Source organism: Aulostomus chinensis, chromosome 3 (genome assembly GCF_037954235.1).
Source record: "Aulostomus chinensis isolate RoL2024-O1b breed Wild chromosome 3, RoL_Achi_v1.0, whole genome shotgun sequence".
Lineage (NCBI taxonomy): Eukaryota > Metazoa > Chordata > Actinopteri > Syngnathiformes > Aulostomidae > Aulostomus > Aulostomus chinensis.
This window is the reverse complement of record NC_141322.1, coordinates 15,535,122-15,552,874: the sequence shown is the minus strand read 5'-3', so window position 1 is coordinate 15,552,874 and position 17,753 is coordinate 15,535,122. Positions and strand designations below refer to the sequence as shown.

The 17,753-nt window shown below is 43.6% G+C and overlaps 2 protein-coding genes across 3 annotated transcripts; both read right to left on the bottom strand.

Moving 5' to 3' along the window:
- Window positions 1-34: 34 nt before the first annotated feature.
- On the bottom strand, window positions 35-2,224 carry myog (myogenin). Its single transcript, XM_086200687.1, has 3 exons — window positions 1,559-2,224; window positions 844-943; window positions 35-751 (listed from the first exon to the last, which is right to left on the bottom strand). Exons 1-3 carry the CDS (start codon window positions 2,090-2,092, stop codon window positions 633-635), a joined length of 753 nt encoding a protein of 250 aa, XP_086056813.1. The 5' UTR covers window positions 2,093-2,224; the 3' UTR covers window positions 35-632.
- Window positions 2,225-9,554: 7,330 nt separating this feature from the next.
- Window positions 9,555-17,613, bottom strand: mdm4 (MDM4 regulator of p53). 2 transcript variants are annotated; one of them, XM_086198925.1, is made up of 11 exons: window positions 17,439-17,613; window positions 16,898-16,985; window positions 16,704-16,778; window positions 16,441-16,574; window positions 16,256-16,305; window positions 15,729-15,793; window positions 13,984-14,080; window positions 13,739-13,899; window positions 13,429-13,611; window positions 12,608-12,676; window positions 9,555-12,512 (listed from the first exon to the last, which is right to left on the bottom strand). In XM_086198925.1, exons 2-11 carry the CDS (start codon window positions 16,967-16,969, stop codon window positions 11,946-11,948), a joined length of 1,473 nt encoding a protein of 490 aa, XP_086055051.1. In that variant the 5' UTR covers window positions 16,970-16,985; window positions 17,439-17,613; the 3' UTR covers window positions 9,555-11,945. The 2 variants fall into 2 exon arrangements, with proteins under 2 accessions (XP_086055051.1, XP_086055050.1); XM_086198924.1 differs by having other exon boundaries at window positions 9,556-12,512; window positions 13,429-13,626.
- Window positions 17,614-17,753: the final 140 nt, after the last annotated feature.

Genomic DNA, 17,753 nt, shown 5'->3' with positions numbered 1-17,753 from the left:
AAAATGGTCTTTATTGCAATGATTGGACAGAAAATATCACTTTTCAGAACATCTACAAATACACAACAATCTTAGTTATAAAAGTCAAAAATAAGTTAGCAAAAAAAATAAAAAATAAAATTGCAAAACCACTCTGTAGAAAAAGGGAACGTATTTACATCACTAGCATTCATAACCAGTTTAAATTAAGCAGATCTTGGTCAAAACTGCCATTGTACATATTGGCCCCACAAATAAACTCATGTTCTTTAAGCTTAAAAACACACACGAAGAGAATGAAAGATCGGGGAAAGGTTTCGAAAAGGGGAAAGCATAAATTAAGTCAGGAGGAGAAAATAAAATGGCTTCTGGCTGGCTCTATCAGACTCTAGTTCATGCAGAAAAGTCCTTTAATCTCTAAGCTGGTGAGGTTCTGACAGAACAGTCATGACTGTGGAAGGGAATAAGGGTGAAATGGCGTTGCAGACCCTTTTAACAGCAGAGCTACAAGTGAGTTGAATCTTAACTTTGAAATTTTGTGTAAGACAAAAACAACTAAGTCTAGGTGAGAGTAATTTGGGATTGTCCTCGGCTTGCTTTATAATGTTGTATCTAAGGCACAGTGTGCACCTATGGGTCCGTGGATGGAGGGTCTACTTGGGAATGTCCACAGGAAAGCCCACAGCTCCTTCTGCTGCAGTGATGCCGTCCACAATGGAGGTCAGGGCTTGCATGTTCCCCTGCTCTGGAGAGTCGGCAGCGCTCAGAAGATCTGCAGAGACACAGTCGCACATTCAGTATCAGTGTGTGTGCGCGTGTGTGTGTGCGCGTGTGTGTATGCGTGTGTGCATGAACTGCTCTCACCCTCACTGCTGTAGCTCTGTGTGCACTGCTCTGGAGTGCTGCTCCACTCTGGGCTACTGCAGCAGGTGCTGCCAGAGCTGGGCTCGCTTGACGACGACACCTGTTACCATGGAGATGCGCACACACAGAAGTTGCTGTCATTCACTCTGTGTTATGACACGGCACACCCCACACAGACACCCCCCCCCACACACACACACACACACACATACACACACATAGCAGTGTAAAGCTCCACACACGTCACCCAACCCCCCAGAGGCAAATGTACATGATGAACGCCGCCTCAGCACCTCCATCAAAACACACACAGAGAAATGATTTGGAGTTCTTGTTACGTAAAGATCATTTCACACTAATTTGGCCTGACTCTACTTCACTTTGGCACCTGTCCGTGTATCATTTTTCCCTCAGGTCCCTTTGAACCTTCAAATTTCAGACATTCATAAACTTTAAACATTTTAACACTTAAAAAAAAAACTACATTAGAACTTCTCAAACTTATTGCAAGACAGTGAGTGAAAGCTTAATGTTATACCAGTGTATCCTAACTCCAGTTGAAAACACAAAATTTGAAAAGCGTTATCACCTCCAAAACTTCCAGATGGAAAATTTCCTTTTTTCCTTTTAATTTATTTAATGTATTTTAACTATTTGTCCTCTTTTAGCGCCTTGTGTCTCAGTCCTCTCCTCATCCCTCCTCTGTCCTACTCACTCTGGCCTGGGTCTGGCTGGCTCGGTAGTGCAGTCCTTGCTGTCCCGTCTCACTGTCCTGCTGGTTGAGGGAGGACACCAGGGCCTGCAGCCTTTCGATGTACTGGATGGCGCTCCGCAAGATCTCCACCTTGGGCAGCCTCTGGTTGGGGTTCATCAAGGTGCTCCTCTTCAGAGCATCAAAAGCCTCGTTCACCTTCTTCAGGCGCCTCTTCTCCCTCAGTGTGGCGGCTCTCCGACGATCCATAGTCACTGTCTTCCGTTTGCAAAGTTTACAGGCCCAGGGGAGGCACTGCCCTGGGCAGTGGGGCTCTGAGTGAGGTGACAGGCTGGATGGAGAGGCTTTGTCCTCAGTTCCTGACACCCCAACTCCAACACCCCCAGACAGATTCCCACACAAGCCCATCATGGAGTTCCTGTCCTGGTAGCCAGATTGGTCGTACGCCCCAGGCAGGCGAGATGGGAAGTAGTTTTCTCCTCCATCATAGAAACGTTGGTCAGGGAAGAAGTAAGGGTTGGTCTCAAAAAGCTCCATATTGGACAACACTGTGGTCTGGATGTGAAGGGACAAAGATCCCTGCTTCCCCTGGAACTGCTTTGTGGTCTTCGGTCCTGCGCCTGGAGCGTGTGTGTCGGAGTGTACGTGTGTGTGTGTCTTCGTTTTTGGCCTGAGTTTGTGATGAGAGGAAGACGTGTGGAGAACAACTGCTGTGGAGCAACTGTAGGCTGGCATTTAAACCCCTCTGCCTGCTGCAGGATCACAGGGTTAAATTTAGCACGAGCCCCCAGAAACCTGACACGACGGTTAGCTGTTGCTGCACATCTACACCTCACATCTCTGTTGGGCCGTGCTCTCTAGGGCTAGCGAGGCCCGAGTGTGTGCATGCGTGTGTGTTGCTTTGCGCTCGTGAGTGTCTCATGAGACCAGGATACGATCAAGTTGCCGTGGAAATGGGAGAGATAACCTCGGATCAAAGATGTCCTTCTTAATGAGCTAATCCCAGACTCGCGTCGCCCTTCATGACACCATCCATGAAGTCCCCCACAGTGGGGGAGGAGGAGGAGAGATTCTGGAGACAGCTGTCACTTCTACCAATGATACGCAATGACAAGAAGTTGTTTGAGTCCTAATAGGAAGGAAATGAGGCCAGGCATTGTGATTTACTGAAACTAGGTCACAAATGAATTCTTCCGAAGCAAAATCGACATCAGAATGGTCACTCAGGTCATTACTAAACACGTTAAAACCAAATAAAAACTCTTTAATGTGACCACATTTATATCTGCCAACTTATCTTCCAAGCGATTACACAGTGTGAGTGCAAGTGACCTTCTGAGCCATTCTAGACTCACGACCAGACAAGCCTGAGCGGGAATCGACACGACAAAGTATTGCACCAACTTGTCACCGGCTCCCGTTACTCTCGGAAATCTAGGGACAATATTGATACGAGGGAGCTTGGGTGGGGACGGGGGGTGGGGGGTGGGGGCTCCTGCCAGTCCAACCACCAGGTGTTAATCCCCTCAGGACATGTCTCACCTCATGGTTCATCTGCAAAATCAGACTGGCTTCCGTTAGCATGGACATACGGCCAAAACACACACTTCAGTCAGCAGAGAAGAGCCATGGAATGACAGGCATAGTGTGAGCTGTGTCACATTCCCGCGTCTCCTGTGTCACTGCCATAGGTTTATATACAGTGATATATGTGTTTGATGGAGAGGTCGCTCTGTTTTGAGGCATCGCAGCGTCCCCCTGTCTGGGTGCAGTCTACACACACATCCAGAAAGTTTCAGGGGAGGTTCAGAGAATGGAGGCGAAAGAATATTAGGTCACCATGTACAACAGCCCAAATGAGTTTTATATAGATTAAAAAAATAGTTAAGAAATATAGTAGTTTTCAAATAGTTCTACAGTTTTTTTCTACTTTTGATAAGTAAGAAACGAATACATGACCCAGGAAGGACAGTTCCTCTGAAGTTATGTGATATTAGCCAGTTTAGAGGCGGCACGGTGGTGCAGTGGTCAGCACTGTCCCCTCACAGCAAGAAGGTTCCAGGTTCAAGCCCTGCCTCCATCACAGGATCTTTCATGAGTCTCCATGTTCTCCCTGTTCCTGTGTGGGTTCTCTCTGGTACTCCAGCTTCCTCCCTCAGTCCAAAGACATCAAGAGAGGACGAGGCTGATTGATACTCTAAATTGACTGTAGGTGTGACTGTGAGTGTGAATGGTTGTCTGTCTCTATGTGTTGGTCCTGTGATGGACTGGTGACCTGTCCAGGGTGAACCCCGCCTCTTGCCCATTGATGCTGGGATAGGCTCCAGCAACCCCCCCCCCCCCGCGACCCTTAATGTCGGAATACTTAGAAGACGATGGATGGATGGGATAGCCAGTTTGGCAAAGTAATTGGCTGTCTATCAAGCAACATAATAATGATCACGTCGTGTGTGTGTGTGTGTGTGTGTGTGTGTGTGTATTTGGGGGGTTGTGTAAAACCCCTGCGATGAATCTTCCTACTCCTGAATCAGACCCCCCTCCCCCTCAAAACAAGTCAGCAGGGTCATAGTCACTCAACCTGTTTGCTCTTATAATGAGAGAAACAAATGATATAATGAGGTGAGTTTTTGTAACATCATACAACAAATATCTGTTTTGATAATTCGATGCAACTCAAGGTTACTTTTTCTTTTTTTTACCAGTGAACCACAATTGTAAAGTTTCCAAAAGTACAGTGAGGAGCGGAGCTGTAACAGCCATAAATGAGACTACAAGGCTGTTTGTACAAGGTTTGTTTATGTTATGTATTCATTTAATTCATCCATTTCACCTTTTTCTTTTTTTCCTCCCAATGTACAGAACAAGCTGATCCAAATCCCACAGAACAAACCAGACGGTGAGCTTGCTGAACCATGACACCTCTAACATACACCATAGCCAGAGAGATGTTGTGTGCCCGTGCGTTTTCTCTCATTATACTTCCTACTTCTTAATTTTAGGTTGTAGCCGATGAAACGAGACTGTGATTCAAACCTAAAACAAGAGGTTGTGTAAGTGGTGAGTGAAATGATGTCACTCAGTTTTGTATGAAACGATACAGGCAGCTCATCTCTAAAACTGGGTGCCAGCCAGTGTTTGGAAGGGGTGGTAGTCTGGTCTCGGATTTGCAGTTGAGGCAGAGTGCAGAGTCGTAGCTTGGCGCAGGGCTGCGGTGGCCTGTCAGGTTAGTCTCTGATGGATAGTCACTGATGGTTGAAGGAGTACAAAGACGCCTGTGTTGGTCTGGGGGGTACAGTGGGGAGGGGGTCTGCAGTGTGTCCCAGTCACTCATAACCCTCTGTCATCTTAACCCATTGTCAGCAGAACTAGAGAATTCTGTGTGTGTGTGTGTGTGTGTATGTGTGTGTGTGTGTGTGTGTGTGTGTGTGTGTGTATGCGCGCACGCGCGTTCGAGAGAGAGCGGGGAGGGGGTGTGGGTGTGTGTCAGGCACACTTGGGTCTTGCTTGAGGAGCAAATCCCCTCTCAACATTTTAAAGTGAACACTTGACATGAAGTGAACCAGAGAGGACGAGTGTTTACGTCCTGTTTACTCTTCCTCCTCACGCCAGTCAGAGGAGGAACCAAACCAATACAGAAGATGATTAAGTACTCACTCAAGCCATCAGTGGGACTGATGAAACAAATAATTTATGGTGATAATTTCAAATATTTTAAAACAGATAGTTGTGGTCTGTGTCACACAAGAAGCAACACGTATAACAGACGTAAACACACAATTGGTGAAAAAATTGGTAAGGGGTTCAGGTAGGGTCCCCAGGAAATTAATGGAAGCATGTATGAAAACCACAAAAGTGACATGTTAATGTGTGTGTGTGTGTGGGGGGGGGATCAGGGGTTGCCCTGTCACTGGTAACACTGCTCCACTTCTCCTCAGTGACAAGCAGCAGCACATTGCAGGACAGCTGAGACAGAGAAGGGAGGGGGAGGGGCCAATTCTCCCCCACCCTCCTCCTCCTCCTCACCCCAGGTTAGCCTCAAGATCATCGCTGACCTGCAGATCTGTCATCTGAGCACAGTCGGGGAAAATCTCCAATATGTAAGAGGAGAGCAGCGTAACAGCAGTGAGGGAGTGTTGATTAAAGCTGGTTACACTCAAGACTTTGTGGCAACTTTGGGACGCAATCAATTCATTTAAATGAGGAGAAAAATGTTGTGATTTTGTAAGAAGCCGACAATACCTAGAAGACAATCACATTTATTTGAAAAGCTCACATAAATGTATTTAAATCCACAAGAATATGTCATAATTTTATTGCATTCCTCCCTGTTTCCTTCCTTCTGTATTTTCTGACACTAAACACTTGTATTGGTTTACCTTCCACTTGCCCAGTGACAGTGGGCCTCATTCATAATATATTCAACACACAGACTATTTTTTTAGCCTTGAATTTAGTCTTGCAGACAGGAAGCAAAGCCTGATGGCTATTTGGATCTCCTTGCTCATGACAACTATTGGGTAACACTTGTAATCACTCAGGCTTGCAAAGACTTTAATGTTACTGGAGCGAAGTGTTACAAATAGCTGTAAGTCTAAATTTAGGGTTAAAAATGCCCCACAGTATTCAAAAAACAATTTTGGCATGAGACTACTTCATAAATGAGGCCCATTGTCCTTCCAGATTAATTTAAAAAAATAGACAATTTCCTTTAAGAGATCACAAATACCTACAATACACTAATAATCAGGATTTACAAAATACAAAAAACAAAAAACGTGAAGCGTCATGTTCACATCTATCTATAAAAGCTGATTTCATTATTACAACAGAGAGGAGATTTTAGAGAAAATGAATTCAAAAAGGAATAAACTGTGTCTTGAATTCTGTATTTCTCCTGGCATGTTTGAATTTAATATCTGGTTAAGTGCCTGTAGTTAAGGACGTGGTCACCATAGTGACAGCAACAGATGCCCGACTGTCGCCTCAGGGGTCTTTTTATTTTTTCCTTTTTCTTTTTTTTAACTGTCACCATGATAACTGCTTTTTCCTCCTGCATAACACACACGCAGACTACCTTCTCTGTCCGCTCACGATGGCTTCGCGCTATGTTAATGAAGTAGTGCGCTCCTCTCAGATGATCATCAGTGACAGCAAATCAATCAGCTAAATAGTGGAATGAGAGGGAGCAGTCAGGGCTGATTACCGCACCGCTACGCTGCTCTGCCCCGCTCTTTCTGTTGAGTTATGAACCTTACATAAGCTGCATCGCTGTACCGTTTGACTGATGTCTAAAGGTGATGTGACTCTACTACAGCACAGCCCGGCTAATCATCGGGAGAATACTCCCATTCATTCCTCTTTAGAATGAAGGGTCCCACCTGTGTTTTCACAGGGCTCTGGAGGCCTGGAGAAAGCTTTCTAAGTCAGGGAGGAAACAGTAGTTGTGTAGCCCAGCCATGCTGCAGCTCACTGGGGCTTTTATCGCGGCGTAATCCCCTACAACAAACAGAATGGGCGGCATGTGCATATGCAGCTGTCGCAGTCTTAGTGCAAGTGGTGTCATGTTAAATCACAGGAATGGACTGAAGCCTTCAGCCATCCGCTGCCCTTCCCTTCATTGGCATCTCGTTCTCTGCCAGATTCCAGCACATAGACAAACACACATATATGCTCATTCCTACATGCATAACCCACTTCCCACTAGCATACTTGGTAGCACATGACAGCCATAAAGTTATTGTAAATAAACTATGTATCCGTGCCTGGTAATAGAAATGCCACCCTTTTAGTTTGCTGCCATTTCCCATTAAATAAGTTTCATTCTGAAGATCTTGTTTCTCTCTAATTTTGTCCACAAATGAGTAAATATCAAAGACATATTTTGCAATAATTTCCTCTTTGCAAAGACGATCCATCTCTTGAAGAATATTGACGCTGATTTAACAGCTCGGGCACTCAATAAAAGTCGAACTCAGGTCCTCCAGATTTGTCACATTACAATGACACAGATGTCAGAAGTCAACAGGGAGAAGGGAGCCGGTATGTTGCAAGCTAGATGTTTATTTTCAACAAAATCCACTCCAGAATTAATTTCTGGCAGTCGGAAAGCAACCAGCTGAGGGAACGCAGAGCAGAGAATTTATCTGCTGCGTCTGCATGATGGCGGACGGTGTTTTGTGAGACCAGCTACTCACGCAGCTGATGAAGTGTGTGGTTTGAACATCCAGAGAATCTCTGTCACCGACAGCCCGAGGGATGCCGGTTTACAAGGCCCCGACTGTCTGGTGCACAACACCCTCCTGTAAGCTATCATACGTGCTTGATGGACTCCTGCGTGTTGACTGCTGTGGATCATCAAGGGAACATGAACACCAGGGTGAGGTTCTGCATCTTTCTGCATCATCATGATGTCATCTTTCACCATGGCAATGCTCAGGCTAGGTTGTGCAAGTGATTTCTTGTTCTCTTATTGTGCGGAACATTCTGGACTCTTGGGTACGTCAGCGTGTTCCTGGATCTGGGAAGATCCGTTAACTCCAGACAGCTCTTGTAGAGGGATGAGACGACATTCCACCAGCCTCCAGCAATAATCTCACTCAGTCTATCTGCGCTAGCTCAAGTGAGTGTTGGTTACATACACGATTGAAAGCGAATTTCTGACCTTTGACCCCATCTTTGTCTCACTGGCTGTTGCAAGTATTCCTGTGGACTTTTTCTTTTTTTATAGTGTCCAAGTTTTGTTGATACAGCAACAAAGTTTTGAGCCTTAAGTAAATTAAATGTTTATAAATCCAAACTGTGACAGTTATATTGCGTTCACCGTGTTTAATTGACACATATTCAATAGCGCTGCAGTATTAGGACACTAAAAAGACCAGAAACAAAGGGCATCAGTGTCTTTTACAACACCAGTTTTCCTCAAGTTAATCAGCAAGGTGTCTGACAGGGAAAAGCTTCCCTCATAAAGCTGCCTGGTTTAACTTGAAGTCAGTTTACACCTTAGCAGTTGAAAGTACAATCAGCAGAGCTCCTCTAGGAGACCTGTCTGAATCCTGTCTGAGGCCAGGCTGCAGAGTGATGGTGCAGTCCAACCCTTTATTTTGGAGATCAATCTGTCTTTATGTCTTTCCCTACATTCCTCTCTTTGTTTTTCTCTGGTTCCAATGACCTTCTCCCATGTCAGCAGTGGGACAAATTTAGCGTTCTGGTTTCTGGAGCGACCAAATAGTCGGACACAACAGAGGGAATGTGTGTGTGTGTGTGTGTGTGTGTGTGTGTGTGTGTGTGTGTGTGTGTGTGTGTGTGTGTGTGTGTGTGTAGGTGAGAAAGGAAAGGTCCTGGCCACATGGATAAAATTACAGATATGTAGGCTCAGTAGAAAGTAGAAGAGGGTAGACAGGCAGAGGCTTGCCAGCCAGGAGGACGACGGACAAACAGGAAGTGAGAGACACTGATAATCATATTTATTATTGTTCATCATTTCAATGAAATGAAAATACTGATGGCGAGCTGTCTTTGTCATCGTTATTGTGAAGGGGAGCGTTCTTTTAATGTGAAAACGTGAGAGGTCAACAATGTTAATGTGAAGAATCAAGCCTGAACTTCCATCCTGACTATTTTCCCTCCGTCAAGTGTTGAATACGTCACAGGGGATAAAGGGAGAATGTGTGAAGTTATTCTGGGATGTTGGAATGGAGGCACTGTCGCCATGGAAACATGCAGATCCCCGACCACTCCCTTGGCCGTGCCATTCTAGAGCTGCCGAGCTCCGTGTGCCATGTCACCACGGAGTGTGCCATTCTTTGACTCGACAATGTGTGACACGCTCGACGCCATTGACAAAGCAGTAGGAATTAAACGCAAATGAATTTTGGGAGGTCTGAGTATTTGGTTATGTGGGAGGAGGGGAAGATCAAGTATCCACCTGCCACATGATCTCTCTGCTTTTCCGGTCTGTTAAGGGCTTTCTGACTATATTTTGATCACATTTGCAATAAAGGCTGTATCTTTCATGCATATGCATGTTTTTATCATCATAACTTTATTTAAATTTTCATCACCCTTGCAGTTACATTATCATGATTCGAAATGCCTGCTTACAATTGCAAAATAAACTGATAAACAGATGATCTACTTTTGGAGTTTACACTGAGCCAAAACACATGCATTAGCTTATATCAACTCATACTGTAATATGCAGATTTGTGTGAAGCAAATTCCTTTTTTTTTTTTTCAAAAATGTAACAGCTTTACTTATTTTTCAAAAACTTTTCCAGGCCAGTAATTTGCTATTTTAAAATTTAATTACATTTCCAGGTTTTTCATAGCCATATGAGCCCAGTACTAGTGGAACTATGTTGTTCCAAAGAGAGCGAGAGTTTCACAGGGACTTTCCAGTTAGGGAAAATCCTCCGAGCTATCATCAGCATCTACACCAACACCCCCGGGGTAACATAGTCACAATATTTCTGCTCATGTTAAAATAGCAGCAACATGAGCAGCGTTACAGCAACATCTACAGTAGAGGGCAGGGTGTGTGTGTGTGTGTGTGTGTGTGTGTGTGTCCCACTTCTCAACAAGGAAAAAGATGGGTGCAACAGTGAGTAAGCAGAGGAAAGGAAACACAGGTGCAGTCAAGATGGAGAGGACACATGACAGCTGGTCGGTCATACAATAACTTATTCTTTGGCCAACACACACACACTCTCACATACACATACACGCGCAGGTGAAATCATTAACTTTTAAGTTTAGTGCTTTACAAATTACTTTATTCCATGAGTAAAAAACAAAAACAAAAACAAAAAAAAGATTCTTTTACGGACCATGTTTCAACACACTGTAGATTTAAATCAATAATTAAATCTGTCATTTAATCCATTAACAGTTATATGTACAATGTTGTTTCTGTATAGTCTCAGACAATCACGCTACATTCATCTTGTATACATAAATTTATATATATATATATATACACACACACACACACACACACACACAAGTGTATATAGCCAATATAGCTGAGGAACCAGTCCAGGGCTGGTTGTAGTCACGTCGGGAGGCATGCTCTATGTATGCTCTATGTATGCTCTATGTATGCTCCACATGACCTCACTGCTTCTGTACAGCTTCTGTCAGCACCAAATACAATATTTGGGATTGCTCTCCACCTGCTGGCTGAAAAATTCAGCACATAACAGAAAACGCTGACGCTCGAGGTCAAAGAGCTTAAAGCTTACTCTAAAAGAACTGTACAGAAAATTGCTTTTTGTAGAATGCACAAACCCTCGTTCAAAGAAATGTAAGTGTGTGAGCAAATAATGTGTCATCAGACAAATGAGAACCAACTCAATAAAATCTCCAATACACATGTTCAAAACGCTTACATGGCAGTGTAACGCTTAAATCAAACCCTCTAACCCCTTTTGCACCGAGGGCACGTTTGACAACTTTCAACATTTTAATTGCATTAGAACTCTTTAATACAAGTGCAGCTTTTTTTTTTCCTCCTGCTTCATTTGGTGGGCGTCTTAACATTTAAAACAGAATTATAAATAAATCAAGTACAAAATATACAGCCACTGTTATCATAGAAGGGCAAGTCCCTAAGGAAAACATTAAAACATAACTGTATTGCAAAATCTGCTGCATCGAATATTGAATACACATTTACATCCATATACTGCAGTGACAGTAAATACTTCATCTCAAGCAGGCTGGATTTAATTTGACATGAGAAAATACTAATGCTGAGAGAAGCTACCACGTTTACAGTACAATCACTTGCGCTGAGATAGGAAAGCTTTTGGAGGATACTTTTGTAGAGCTGCAGGTGTTCCAAGGAGCTGCGGCTGATCGTCCTTCAATCTGGTTTTTAGAATTCTCATCTGAGCCGTAACACGTAAGAGGAGATTATTAATCAATTAAAATGAAGATGGAAGACGTTTGCAGAATTTCTGTACTTGGGTAACAGAGCTCGTCAGAATACTTCTGCCCATGTGAATCTTTTGCAAAGCAAATAAACAAAGCTAGAGGGATTTAAGTGAGTAACACCAGTTCTTAGGTGGCACCATCAAGAAATGTAACGCAGGTAAGAACATCAACTTTATCATTACAGAATAAGCTCACAAAAACTCTGCACTCATAAATAAATAAATATTCTGCTCATGTACATCCCTTATTTAAATGTGGCCCTAAAAAAAGTGACTGACTCGAGTCTGAGGTTTTAATCAAACAATACTTCAAAGGCAGTGTGATGCTAAATCAACCATGGAACCAAGCGCAAATGTAGCCAAGTGCTGTAGGTCACGTACGAGTGTGCATCCAGAGTGCATGCAGCTGGATGGGATCGTTTTGGGGTGCTTGGCATCACCAGTGAGCACTCTTTTCTCTAGAGGATGAAAATCTTAATGACTTTTTGAATGATCTTTCCACATCCTGGACATGGCGCCTGGAACTTGTGCAGCCTTCTTGCACACGGGAAGCAGGTGAGTAGGTGAGCCGTACGTCCGTGGATTATATTTCCGTTGCGCGGCCGCACTCGACAAAGCTTGCAAGGCTCCAGCAGGGCCTCAGGCCTCACCTCAACCTCCATGCCCAGACTCTCCTGACTCTCCCCTCCTGAGAGCTGCTCCTCCTTATGCACGCCAGGGAGCCGAGGGCCTTTTCCTTTGCCAAAATCCATGGGGGGCAGGCGCCGGTCGGCCGTGGAGTGGGAGGGCAGGATGACAGGGTCAGAAACTGTCCTGCTGCAGTCTGGGACATCGATGCCTGTGTCGCTGTCATCTTCCTCATCGTGGGTGGTGAGAGAGCTGCATGCCGGGATGTCGGGGACAGAAAGGGAATGGGAGAGTCGGGGGACATCTTTGTACCAGTTTTTCTGTAGAGCCCAGCAGCGAACGCAGTACCTCTGGAGAGGCGTGTTATACTTCCTGCACTCGGTGCACTGCCATGCATCCTGAGGACGAGGTCATAGCAAAACACCATTCAAGCTTTAACCTGGTACAATAAACTAGATCTACAAAGACAGGACAGGACACTGGTGAGGCAGACCTGCGTGGAGACCTCTGTATCTGTGTCATCACTCAGACACTGAGAGTCTTCATCCGGCTCCTCCTGCATCTGGACACAAGCACACAAAACACATTCCATCAGACAAGATATTAATTAAGAGAAAGAAAATTCATAGTTAAAAATTGATAATTTGTCAATCATTTTGAGCCAATTTTTTGTCAACACTAAATTCCCCAAAATTATAAATTATAAAAGTTATCTGATTAAGTTCAAATGCTGAGTAGTTTTCTTCTGTTGGATCATGTAATCAAATTCTTTAACATTCTGATCATGTGATCTTGGATACAGGAACAAAAATGGAATAGACATTTTGAAACATTTTCTGACAATGTATGAACAGAAAAAAAAATTAAGAGAATAATTAAAGAAATTAAATCAATAATGAAAATAAATGCCAGCTGAACCAAGATGTTCTCTGAGTGCTTGTATTTTAGCAAGAGGATATCCAGGTTGAGACTTCCTCCCCTAATAGCCGTTAACATTTTTCAGATCCGATTAGCAACTTGAGAACATCTATGAAGGAAATGTTTCACTCATTATACATGAATGCAAACAAAATAAAAAGCTAAACTCCCATTAAGACGCTCTGTGTGATGTGTTCTACCCTCTTTTCTCAGATTCCACAATCATGCATTTGTAGAAGTGAGGAGAACCTTAATCTGATTCCATGGTTCAACCATCTTTACTGTGGAGATTCAATGCATTCACCATTTTAACTCTCAAAAATATTAACAATTAAAAACAAAATATTGTTTTAGTATCTTTAATGGCTAGTTGGAGCCACGTTGGCAAACTCCTACCTCTCGATCTGCCTTCTCCTCCTTTCCTACTCCATCCTCATCCTCAGGCAGAGCCTCTCCCTCCCCTCCGCTCCCTTCTTCCAGCACAGCTTCTTTCATCTCCACGCTCACCTGTTCACTCTCACCCTCGGTCAGGAACCAGAGGTCATCTGTGGTGTCTGACACAATGGCCGTGTCCTCCTCCTGTGCAGGAGACAACTGACACATCAGTCAGACCAGCACTGTCAAACTCCAATTCATGACCTTCTCCAAAATTAACCCTGGCCTTGTCTGAAACAGACTTTTTTTCCTTACATGTATGGTCTCTTACTTGGTTAGTGTGAATGTCAGTAGAGCCGTTGCTCCTACGGCTGTAGTTGCTGCGAAGATTACCCAGAAACCACCAGGGCAGGCCCGACAGGTCCCATTCATCAAGACTGACATCCAGCTTGGGCCGTTTGCAGGCCGACCGTGGCAAGCCATCGAGGGAGTCTTAGGAGGTTTTAAAAGATTGAATTCAGCACATTGAAAGGACATGGCTGTGAAAGTATGCTAACCCCATAACTGGCTTCCTACCATCATCTGGTTCCCGAGGTCGTCGCTGGGAAGGGGTCTGCAGGAGAGGCCCGTCGCTGCCAGCCTCTAGACCTGCTTTGACCACACCTCCACACATCTACAGTGGGGAATTCAAGAAAACTAATTAGATCACAGAGCCGTGACTGTGTTCTTAGAGGACTCGCAGCTCCATTTCAAGATGGCCTCTGGTTGTAGGCTGGTGTTTGGGTATTTGGGGTAGGGGCAAGTATGTATGGGAGAGGCGGGGTTAGGATCAAAGTAAGTTTTGGGAAATACTTGATCAGTTAAGAAAAGACAGATGCAGGTAGGATTTCTAGTTCAGTCATCATGGCCAGACACTGCGGCAAAAAACTACATTTTCCTACTCGACTTTTTAAAAGTTTGTTGAATGAGGAGACACCAGAAGTTTCCCTGATGTTTTCCTTCATGCTGTGATCACCTGTCCCTGTTCTGAGACCCACCAGTTTGCATTGTCCATCAGCTGAAGCATGGATTTCCCTGATTTGTTTCATGATAAAATGTGTTCAGACAGTTAAGTACAGTTGTATTGTGTTTAAGAAATTTACATTATTAAAATCATATTCACATTATCTACACACTGTCTTTGGGTGATATCAAGAGAAATAATGTATTGCAGCTGACTGACAACAAAATTGGACTAATACTCCCGGTACGATCAGGCCGGATCTATTAAACTTGAGTGGATTTCGTGAGTGCATGAAGGGGAAATAAAACTTGTGACAAAAATCTGATCACAGCTTAGTTAGTATCCTGCTGTGTGACACACAAATGAGGCTGAAGACAGCAAGTGCTATAAAAGGAGATTTTGGAAGAAGTCGGAAGAGAGGGCATAGGAACACGGGGATGGGTGAAGAGGTTCAAGGTTGTTGTCAGGCCTATAGTGATCAGGAGCTGCGATCCCCCAATCCGAAGCAGAGAAGAGAACTCTGAGACAGAGATAGTGACTCTGTCCCCCATCCACTGGGGGGAGCTGGTGGCCCACACAAAGGTGCTCAAACTTCCACCAGACCAGACCCAGGATGGGGTTGTACAGAGACGGTGCCACTCTGTACAGATGCACACCAACGAAGACAGCAGCCATGACCCTCTCATCTCAGCACACACTAGCTGACAGGAGTTCTTCTAACCCTTTTAAGGACCATTGTCTAGAGTTTTAGGGAGATTTAGTTTCATAAAGTAAGAGTTCAATTATGTGTCCATTAGTATACATTCATCTTCAAAACTAAGTTATTTTTTGTTGCTTGGAGTAAGTATTTTATATATCAGGTCCTCTTCAACGTAGCGCACCGTAATTCACCAACTAACAAACAGACTAAGTTGTGTGGTTACTAAGGTTAAAAAAAAAGAAAAAAAAAGCTTTGTATCATTACCTTGCTAATGTCAGCTTGTATTTTAATGCAAGTTAACATTAACGATAAAATATGAAAAAAATGCAGCAAAAGTAAAAATATTATTCACTAAATAGGTAAAGTTCCTACAAGCACACTCACCTCTGGATGCCACTGACTCCTACACAATGGTCCCCAAAAGTCTTACAGACAGAAGTCACAACAAGTCTGAATGATCTCAACCCAGCACAAGAAATATTTTTTTCATTTGAGTATCTTCAATGCTTAGCATTTAATGCGCTAGTCTGTTCATTTTGGAACAAAGTAGCGTTGTGTGTAGTGAGGAGACAAGGGTTGGGGGCTCTGTTTCTCCTGAGCACCATGTTTCGTCTTTACCTGACCACGATCCTCCACTCCGCCCTCTACACATTCACGGCCCACAGAAAGATTCTCTGCAGCGTCTGCATTTCAGATAAAACACAGTAACAGAAAAAGAACACCCCCACCCTTTAATAATAGCACAACACGCTCTCACTAAGGCCTTCTTTAGTGGAAATGTAGGGCAAACTGGAACAGTGTTCATCTGATGTCCAGAGCCCTGAGACATGCACAACTGTCACAAGCACTCAGAAAGCTGATCTTGGAGTATCAGAAGGACTGACAGTAAAATAATCTCATACTCAAAGGGATTGTCACTTCTGAGAACGCCCGGTAGCAATGAAAATGTTTGCTACTGAAACTCAAAATTCATCATGAACAAAAGGGGAGAGAAAAAAAAAGATTATTGAATTTCAAGTCATGAATATTGGAAGACCAAAGGACAAAAAAAAAATCATATTAATTGTTTCTGCATAATGTCCCCAGATATATTTCAAGAAAAAAAGAGCTTTGTGCAATAGTTAATAAATGAAAATATGACTTACCACCACAACCAAGAACCACCAAGTACTTCTTCAGCATTTCATACACCGGGCTGAAAAATTTGAATATGTACTTCACATAAATAATGTACGCACATAGATCGATACATGCATACACACACTTATACAAACTCCCAATGCTCTACATTGATTATTAAACAAAAGCTCAAATAGATATTGGTGAGTACCTTGGGTTTTTGACAGAGAAGCTCTCCACCTCCAGCAGCTCACCCAAAGGGTCATCCTGGCAATGGACTATGTGCTGCCTCTGTTTGTCATATAGTTGCTTCCCCATGATGTATTGACCCAAGTAGTGCATCACCTACGTGCAAAAATAAGAAAGAGAACACATTACCTAACACTGCGAGTTTTACAAACCACTTGCCCCCTGAAAGAACCACTTGCTCCAATTAAAAGACTTGCAGTCTGAGCAGTTCACCTGGCAACTAACCTCTTTGAGTGTGAAGACTTCTTCCTGGGCTCCAGCAACACGCAGGATCTGCAAGAGTGGAGCTTTGGGCTGCACCTGAAACACGTTATTAAGCCAAAACAAGCAACTTCTTGATTCCAAACATCATTACATACAAGTTATTCTATGAATAACGAATAACTGCACATGCAAAATACAATTTTATTTTTTTGCACCTGATGTCCATCTCCAGGTAGAGTCCTGCATGATGGGCTTGACGCAGAAGCCTGGCCCGATAAGGAGCTCATAGTAAACGGACAAATTCTACAAAACAAATTCATGATATGTAAGACATTCCCGCATTTATAATCTCCAACAACACCATTGTGTATTGTTATTGTTGCCTTGAAATCAATTAAGGACCAACGCACCCTTACCAATTTACGTAAAATAAGGAACATGTGAATTACCGCATCCAACATCAGCAATATCCAACGTGGGCGAACATATCTTCAATAAATACAGGTACAACCTCAACCCGCAGTAATGTTAGCTAAACATACGTGACGTTATTACATACAAAGTACGACTAAAACATTTACTAGCTATAAGCGGGTAAACTACAACATCTGTCTGCTGACTCTGGCAGGTGTAAATCCTGGTAGAGCTAATGTAACTAGCAAACGTGTTCGTACGCGTAATGTCAGAGCTAATGCTAATGCTAGCTTAGCTGACTGGCTAGTACCCGAACAATACACGCATTGAAAATGAACTCACCGGAATGAATTTAAGTCACATTACTTCAAAGTTGTTACATTTTCCTATATATGCTGAAAGTTAAACTCCCAGTGGACATGTAATACATGTACAGACGGGGAAAATATGAAGGTTTTAAGACTAGCTAGGTGACAACTACAGTTAGCTTCACGAAATTCAAAACGATATGACCACACAACTTCCGGGCGCAACGTGACATAATGGAAGATCGCGGCGCCCCCTAGTGTTCGAGAGGATTTCCTAACATTGCAGATACGGAGGCTGAGCTGAATGCGCTCGCCAGATCGCACTTTCACAACGTGGCTGCTCAGTCCT